Source organism: Temnothorax curvispinosus, unplaced genomic scaffold (genome assembly GCF_003070985.1).
Source record: "Temnothorax curvispinosus isolate PA1 unplaced genomic scaffold, ASM307098v1 QBEX01003906.1, whole genome shotgun sequence".
Taxonomy (NCBI): Eukaryota; Metazoa; Arthropoda; class Insecta; order Hymenoptera; family Formicidae; genus Temnothorax; species Temnothorax curvispinosus.
The window spans coordinates 92,434-101,349 of NW_020213686.1; the positions used below are offsets into that span (position 1 = coordinate 92,434).

The 8,916-nt window shown below is 43.3% G+C and overlaps 1 protein-coding gene across 1 annotated transcript; it reads right to left on the reverse strand.

The window, feature by feature from the left end:
- Positions 1 to 61: 61 nt before the first annotated feature.
- LOC112453005 (lachesin-like) lies at positions 62 to 8,626 on the reverse strand (the record flags this gene model as incomplete). Its single annotated transcript, XM_025013528.1, has 8 exons — positions 62 to 884; positions 1,083 to 1,145; positions 1,246 to 1,394; positions 2,130 to 2,280; positions 2,840 to 2,989; positions 5,224 to 5,385; positions 6,462 to 6,750; positions 8,487 to 8,626. Coding segments are annotated over 8 exons (1,226 nt in total), but the record flags the coding sequence as incomplete, so codon positions are not given.
- Between the last annotated feature and the right edge of the window lie 290 nt (positions 8,627 to 8,916).

Genomic DNA, 8,916 nt, shown 5'->3' on the forward strand with positions numbered 1-8,916 from the left:
AAGCGAGATGAAAAATGGGTAACATATAGCATTAAGGAAAAAAATGACAAAACATGAGGCAGAAGGTACAACGTTCGATTCTTATTTTTATTTCGAAACATCAAAGTTTTACCGACGTTCAAAGTCAGTCAGCAGCGCGATAAATCAATGACAAAACGACCGTTGATTATTATCTCGTCGATTCATAAAGCATCCCCGCAATATGGCGAACTCCCTTCCCCCCGTTCCTCTCGAATTCGTCGATTCGCGTGTCGACACGATTCACGCTGTCTGCGTCGATCGCCGCATTACGTCCCCTCGTCGCATATATACCTCGAGTATAAAGTGTATTAAAACGAATTACACAATTGGCGCAGACAACCTTCGGGTCAGTACCGATCTCATTTCCCGACGAACAGCGCGAATCTCGAGCTTCGCTCGGCCGATCCGCGAAGCGCGAATCTAAAGCGACGCATACATTGACAACACTCATTGATCTAAAAATGTCCTCGACACTCGGGAGTAGGAAAAGGAAAAGTAGGAAGAATTTGGAGTTACCGAAGACTCCGATTTATTATCTCATTTCCATTCGCTCTCTCATTCTATCTCATTCTCTCTCTGTCTCTTTCTCTCTTTTGAGCGTTCTTGCTTCCATACGTTCTCTGCCCTACTATCTCTCGCACTCTCTCGCGCATTCTCTCTACATTCTTGTCTTTTTTTTTTTTTGGCACAAAGTCATCCGGCACTAAGTAGCTTAGCGGTGACCAGTAATGGATCCCTTCTTCACCGTATCCACAGTATCGGTATGAAGAGAAACATCGATAGGATCTGCGACAAGTTGTTGCTCGTGGAGAAACGGCCGACGCCGCTGCTGGCGCCGGAACTTTGAGCGGCTTCGGCCAAACCTAGAAAAAAAATAAATTACACCCTTTCTCTGAGAGAAAAAAAAGCGCGACATCGATCTGTTTCGATAGAGAAATTAATCGCGCTACTGCGGGAATCGGTCGGGCTACCGAGCGCTGAATCTTATCGCGACGGCAACAACGGGATTGATACGCGTGCTTTCGAGCGGTAAATCTGCTTTTTATATATATGTTACTCACCACCGATAATAGATACGTGATCCTTCCCACGAGATCCCACTCTGTCGAACCCAATTTTGATCTCTGAAAGTGGACACCGATCCGGATTTGAGGATCTCAAAGCGTATAAAAATTGAAAGCGCATATGTCCGCTCTTTCGGCTGCGGGGGCCGGTGTAACTTACCGTACAATCTCAAAGTTCCGTCCGCCTTTCCTAGGCTATTCGTTGAAACGCATTTGTAACTACCGACGTCTCTGTCCGTGAATTTTTTGATTAAGAGCCACATCAGGACCGTGTATCCCGTACGTTCCTCCCGCACGCTGTACTTCGGTCTGTATACGAATCACACGAGCGAGTACATGAGTCTCATTGTCAGAATCTTTCGCTTTCAGAATGAAAAGAAAAATGCCGGGGCAAAAGATAAAAGATTTCTACCGAGCGCGAGCGCACCTTTTACCGTCATTTCCTTGGTATACGGCACAGAAAAGTGACGGAAATATCGCGCGAGAAGATATATCTGCCAGACGCGCGCGTGCGAATATTATACGCAGGTTGTTGCTGCAACGTTCGTTGTAGAATCGCAGCAACGTTCGCCTTTTGTATGTACGTTACGTTTGGAGAACCACGAGAATTTATCGGCGATCGTTTAGTACTAATTATTTGTAATTAACAATTTCTGAATCTATTAGCCAGATTTAATTTACAAAATTAGACGACAGATGCCATTTAACGATCGGTTCGACATCGTATTTAAGTTATACCAATTTCCGAAATTAGAAGACAGATATCGCCATTTAGCGATCATTTCGATATCACATTTAAGTTATCGTAGTATTTTTAGCTCGGAATATCGCTGCAATATCGGCTTATTGGAAAATTTCAGCTTTGTTGGAATTTTACAATTCGACGTCTCGGCGACGTCGCTCCGAGATTTGCAGAATCGCGACGTTACGACCGAAGTGTTCCGTGCCCACACAGATTTTACCGTTACTTTATATCTCGAGCCGCTCGAGCCGTATCGCGGCGAACGATTATTCGTATTAAGAAAATAACGAACGAGAGCTCACCCTTCCAATAACATTTCGTCATCCGTGCCCCGTTGATTCTTCACCCAATAATTGATCGTGTTCGGAAACGCTTCGACGTAGCACTCGAGCTGCACGTCTGTGCCCAGAGGAGCGCCCAATAGCTGGTTGGGTGCTTTTACGACGGGTGCGACTATGGAAAATAAAATGCGTCTGGTAAATGCGAGCGGGAGCTCCTCGCGAATGTACGCACGAGGGAAGCTTTAAAGATGTAGAGCTCGTTTTAAAGAGGAAATGAAAATTTCTCGGAAAATTTGATTCTCATTCGATGAACGCGCGCGCGCCGAAATTAAGCTTTTTTCTTGCTCGTCCTACTGCGTAATTTTCAAACGAAACCTCGGACGTGAGTTTTCGCGACCGCGAAATAACTTTTATTGTACCCGGGACACAAAGACTCGAGAACCTATTTTGGAGATTGTATACGGGGAATCCGTCCAAAATAACGAGTTCCACTTTCGTAAAATTATTGCGTTCGTCGAAATAAGAACGAAAATTTTTCCTTCTTCTTGAAAGTACCTATATTTTTTTAAGGCTTCCCTCGACTATCGGCAACTTTCTCTTTCGAATCGCGACAACTTACGCGTCTTGACTACATATGAATAACATTAGCGAATTACTATTTCCGCGAGACGTAATCTGCGGAATCGGATCGGAACGGATTGGAACGAATCGTGCGAGCGAATGGAGCTTACAATTCACAGCGAGCGTCACCCGTTTGCTAACCGCTGGCGGCACGTCGTTGCTGGCGATGCAGAGATACGCCCCCATTTGCCGCCTCTCGACACGGTAGAAATGCAGCAGCGAACCGTTGTAGTGGTCGTGCCTCTCGAAAGTGCTACCACCTGCGTACACGGGAGAAACATTTTACCATCGTCCGTGGAAAAACGATCGATCCCGCGATCCCGTGTTCCCTTTCTTCCGTTCGCTCGCTTCGAAACAACAGACCTCGAAACAACAGAGCTCGATTACGTCGAATCACAATTACTCCATTTCCCGATTTGAGGAAAATTCGCGATGCGAAGCGAGCGGGAAGTTCGGTCAGGATCAGACGTGGATTTGACTGGCCAACTGGAAGAAACGACGCCGAGAACGAAAAGACGCACGCTTAAATCGCTGGCGACCCACGTGATAATTAAACGAGTTTTCGTTAACAAACCACCTTCCGCGTCGGCATAAAAAATAAACGTTGTAAATTCCCCGATGATAACGCGCGACTACCACCGGCCGCGTTACGAATTCAAGGATAGCTGATCGTACAAACGAGATATGCAGATAGTTACGTCAACCAGTTTCGGTAACTCCGGAGACTCGAACCGTGAATGCGAGCGTGTGCGCCAATTTACGCGACATAGCTTCTCTCTCTTGGTCTCTGTGTAACGTACACGCGTACAAACCGAGATACCATCCAAAGGAACTCTCGGTTGCGGCTTTGCTCTCACGTTTCACCCGTCTTCGAGGTCAGTTCACCTCAGAGAGGAACTTGTTTCCAACGAGCTTACTCGTTACATCCTCGCGCTCGTCTACTATACGTACTTCTTACACTCGATCTACGTATCCGCGAAGAATACTAGTTTCGGAAAGTTTCCGGCTCACGCGATACACCACGAATTTACTCTCATTGTCAGTCCAGTCACTTTCTCTCTGTTCAAGCTGATTCTCGGGATCGCGACCGTCGTCGTCATCTCGTGACACAAAGAAATATCGAGATAAGCATCTAGGATTTCTCTCGACAAGAAATCTAATTCTTTAATAATGTCAACTCTTAACAATTTCACATTTGAATCAGACATTAAACGAAAAAAGGACTTTGGTGGTATTTTGTATGTTCGCGCACGGGTCAATTTCTCTAAAAAAAGAAAAAGAAAAATTTTTTATGTAAAAGCAGTTTTACGATTTTTATCTCGTGACAATAATAAAATCAATGACAACCTAGAATTTCTTCCGACAAGTTATTGCATTTAATTCTTTCTTGACGTCAACTTTTAAAAATTTCACATTTGAATTAGATATATCAAACAAAAAAAGAAAGTGCATTTTGCAAAAAGTGTTTTATATGTACTCGTGCAAAAAAAGAAAATCTATGCAAAGAGAGCAGTTTTACGATTTTAACAATTTAACCTCTGACATAATAAAATCAACGACAACCTAGGATTTTTTTCTCCCGACAAGATATTGCATCTAATTCTTTATTAACAGCTCTTAAAAATTTTACATTTGAATCAAATATCAGATGAAAAAGGATTTACGGTATTTTACGGTAAATGTTTTATATATCGCGCACGGATTTCAATTTCTATGAAAAAAAAGAAAATCTTTATGCAAAAAAGATCAGTTTTACGATTTTAACCTCTGACATGATAAAATCAATAACTAGGCGGTAATAACGGTAAGTGTAATCGGGGAAAGGATTCGTTCGCATCCCCGGACTCCGATAATAGTTCGCACTTTAACGCGTCCCGACCAAGCAACTACGGGGTAACTAAGATATTAGTAGCACTTAATTATCCTATCAATATTGAGTTATGCTGGCGCCGTGCAGCATCTATTATTCGCGAGAATTTCGCATCCATCTCTACTATCTGAGGCATCGTGCAATCTCGCTCTTGACTGGTGGTAGAATTGAGCAAAAAAAAAAGATCAAAATTTTAATTTCTCTTCATTTGCCTCTTTATTACCTTTATCAACTTCGTTGCATCAAGATGATTTTACTTAAATCCGCAGACTATCGATCGAGATATCACGTTTTATCTACTACTTCAACCGCGGTTATTTCGCGAACTTAAATTTTAAAAAATTGATTAACAGCTGACAGAGCAGTTCGTGGTTCTAATAATGTATTTATAAATAAAATAAGATTTGGTATCGAGGTCACTCACTTTTGTTATATCTTTTTTTCTCTCGGGAGAAGAAAATAAATTATTGCTCTGATAATATCTTTTAAATGCGTTCACAAAATATTCGCTAAGATAAGTATTTTTGGGGAGAATCTTCTATCTTGCTTTGTAAATAATTGATGTGCTACATGGCAAATGAGGGAAATCGTGAAAATTTTAATTTTTCGACGACGTCTCTTTACCTGTCGTGGAAGCCCTTATCATGATTTGTTCTCCATCCTCTCTACGCCAGGACACCCTCGGAGGTGGATGTCCTGTCGCGCGACAGCTCAAGGTCGCGTTGTCACCCTCCGCCACTGCCAAATCGGCGCTGGTGTCACCCCCATAAACGATGTCGGGTGGCACTGCGGGACAAACGGGTCATGCCAGTAAATTGGTAACGGCCACCTGTCCGTCCTCCTTTCCGCGCGGGTACTTTATGAAAGTCATTACGTTAAACCGGCACTTTGCCGGAACGTCTTTGAAAGAACGAGCATTCCCGAGGCGCGTTTACGGTAAGGTCGAGATATAGGGAGCAAGGGGAGAGAATAGGTTCGCTTAAGTATAGGATGTTTGATAGAGGGAAGAGAAGGGGAGGTAATTTTATCGGAGAGCTCCTTTGTGTGTTATGCTATATGCGTTTTTCGATTGTTCGTTTGACCGTTCGGGTAAACTCAAAAGTTTTGCATATGCGGCCATACGCGATGCTCTCCGACTCGCGTTCCTCGCGTATCGATTTGCGTGCTCCTTAGCAGACGTTTAAAGTAACGTTAATGTTATGCATTACTTTTTGATAGAGTTTGCAACGTCGTCTTTGATGTTTAAGAAGTATAATTAAAATTAATGTTTTTTTAAGCGAGGGTATGCGAAGCATGGCACGAAGCGAGAAATGAAAAGAACAATTCGTTAACAAAATAATCTCGTAATTATATCGTTAGAATTAATATTCTGAAGAATTTTTAAAACACAGAGAGTCTGCATATTAAATTCTTTACGATCTTAAATTCTCAGCGCCAATTATATTCTGCAATGTATGTTATTCGATTAACTCCAATATTGTACCGTAGCGAAAATACTCTTCAGATATATGACAAATAAATATCAAGTTGCAGAGTTAAATTTGGTATTAACGTGTCATATTAATGAAACATGTAGACGATTATAAATGATTGAAATGTTATTGTAATTACTCTATTAATCATAGCCTTGCTGTATTAATATCTGATTCCGTGTGTTAAAACAAAGGCAACTGCCTAATACATGCTCGGTACTATAGTTAAGACAATGCGCCACGGAAAGTTCGCGAACCTAAATTCAGAGCTGCATTTAGGGGTTTACAATTGCACGAAGTGTATTATACGCGTGATTTCCTTGCTCCTGCGCCGCCGGAACGCGGCGTGACACGTACGCGACACGACAGGAGATAAGAGATAACACTTACCGTGTATGTCGAGACAACCGAGCTCGGATATCATCGGGCTAGTGTTGATCTGGCACATGTAACAATCCCTGTCGGTCTCCTTCAGCTGGCGAATGTGCAGACGCCACGTGCCGTCGACGATCTCCTCCGTGGCCTGGCTGCTTCCGGTTACTCCCGAAGTGCCGCCGGACGTCCCGGCGGACCCGGAGCTCGCCCCGCTTTCGTAGGTGACCGTGATACGCGCATTATGCGTCACGATCCTGGTGTGGATCGAGAGAATCGTCTGGTCCGAGGTGCGTAGCCAGCCGACCTGGAAACAGCCCCCGCAACGCGCGACGCAATGCGAATGCAGCTGTCATTTTCTCGAGTGGTCTATCGATCGAACGTGTGATTGAGGGGTATTTCTTTACGCTCTGTCTGCGATGACATTCTCCTTCCCGGCGACCAAAGATATACAGAAAAGAAACTACGGGCAGTAGTCGCGGCAGGAACTAGTTGCGAAGTAATTACGAGGAAGTAAATTAAACCAAGTAAGAGATGATGCAACGCGAAAAATGAACTTGAGCGTAAATACGCGAGAAAGGGAAAGAGAAAAAAGATTCTGAAATAAAAATAAAACGATGTTATGAGAGCTAACTTGAACATTGAAATAATATTTGTAAGTTTCTGATTTGAGACGTACGCAATGAGAGAGAGAGAGAGATTCGTATATATACCGATGGCAATAAGTTTTAATTAACAGATAACAGAAATAATATATAAAATGTGGTGGTGCGACGTAACAGTAAACGTAAAACGGTTTGAGAGATTTGAGAAAGATTTGCAGAGTGATTATGGAAATATATTCACGAATATAGATCGGTGTTTTTCCGGACAAAAAAAAGAATGAAACACAAAAGAAAATAATATTTTGCGAGCTCGAACAATTGGGCATTGTGTGAGATGGTTATATCGTACGGTATCGCAGCAAGTGTGCGAATAGCAGTGAGATTTGGTGGTAAATACTAGTCTTAACTTAGACTTAGCATCGGGCCATCGGGCTTATCTTAATTCAGTCCCGTCCGCCCGGAATAGCCGTTTCCTCTTAGACGGTACATTCTGTCTTATTATGAAGAATGCTTTACGGATGAAATCCGTCCGCCACATTCGCTCCACTAAACATATCTCTTTCTACCTTATCTTACCTTGTTTCTTTTTCCTGGACTACATTCTGACGGTGAAATTTATTACTAAATGTAGCCGGTACTAGATGTTATCGGGGAGAGAATGACCGCGGCGGATTAGCGGATTACGATGGAAGAAAGTGGGATTCTATATCCTCGTCGCGACGAGAGAAAAACGACTTTTTTGTTGCTTCGTCCTCCTCGTAACAGGCTTCGAGACGACTTCCACTAGGCGAAGTCAATTTGACTCGATCTAACCACGATTTGTTTTACTCGTTCTATGTGTTGGCTTTATTTTATATTACTTCTGCGATGGCGAGAAGAGGCGACGCGATATGAAGATTAAGCGCGCGCGTCGGCGGAACAAAAAAGGAGGGGAGTTACTTTTATGGCAAATTTTTCACTCGCGGCAATTCAATTTTGTCGCGTAGCACGTCCCCGGCGAGCGCTACGTGACCTTACCGTTTGCGATATCAGGACGGTTGACATTTGTTACGATACGTTCTATCATCGTTGCCGCTCGGCTCTCGCACATTCTTCTGTCTCCGTCGCGACAAATCCGGACGGCTACGTCGAAAGCCGACGACACTGCTTTTAGCGTTTTTTATTTTTTATTTTTATTAATTTGAGCTTTCGCGCGTTCGGTGGGAAATCCGTCCGTAAACCACGAGACCGGAATTTTCAGTGCCTGATGTGCGAGATGCTAACGGAAGAGTCAAGCGATCATAAAAACGGCTCTTCGGTATTCCAAACGCGAAACCGGTCGGCGCAGTTGAAATCCCATTACGGGATAAGTACCATCAGCACGCCATCAAATGCGTGCGAATTTAATCCGCATAGCCCATTCGTGTTTACGTTCACCATTCACCCCGGGGATCATTACCTTGTATTTGCGAATGCTTATGTTGCGAACGCTGCAAGAGAAGACGACCTCGCGACCAATCGCGGCGGTCTGATTCCCAACTGGCGCTACGAAAATCGGGCCCGTCGCACTGTTCGTCGAATCTGAAACATTCGTTTTGACTGATTTAACGACGACAGACCTCGTTCGATTTAACGAGACGGCGAGAGAACTGGGTCATCTCATCGCCGTCTCGTAAGTTCTTTTTTATAATAAAATTATATTCGATAGACTCTCCCAAATGTATCTTTACTTTAGATACATACATGATCGTACAATATACGCGATTATACGAAATAACCGAGATAACTTCCTATCCGCGATCGACAATGAATAATAATTTAACGTCGTCCCCTATATTTTTACCTCGCTCATCGGTGAGAAGAGATTAATGGAGAAATATTGGAGGGTG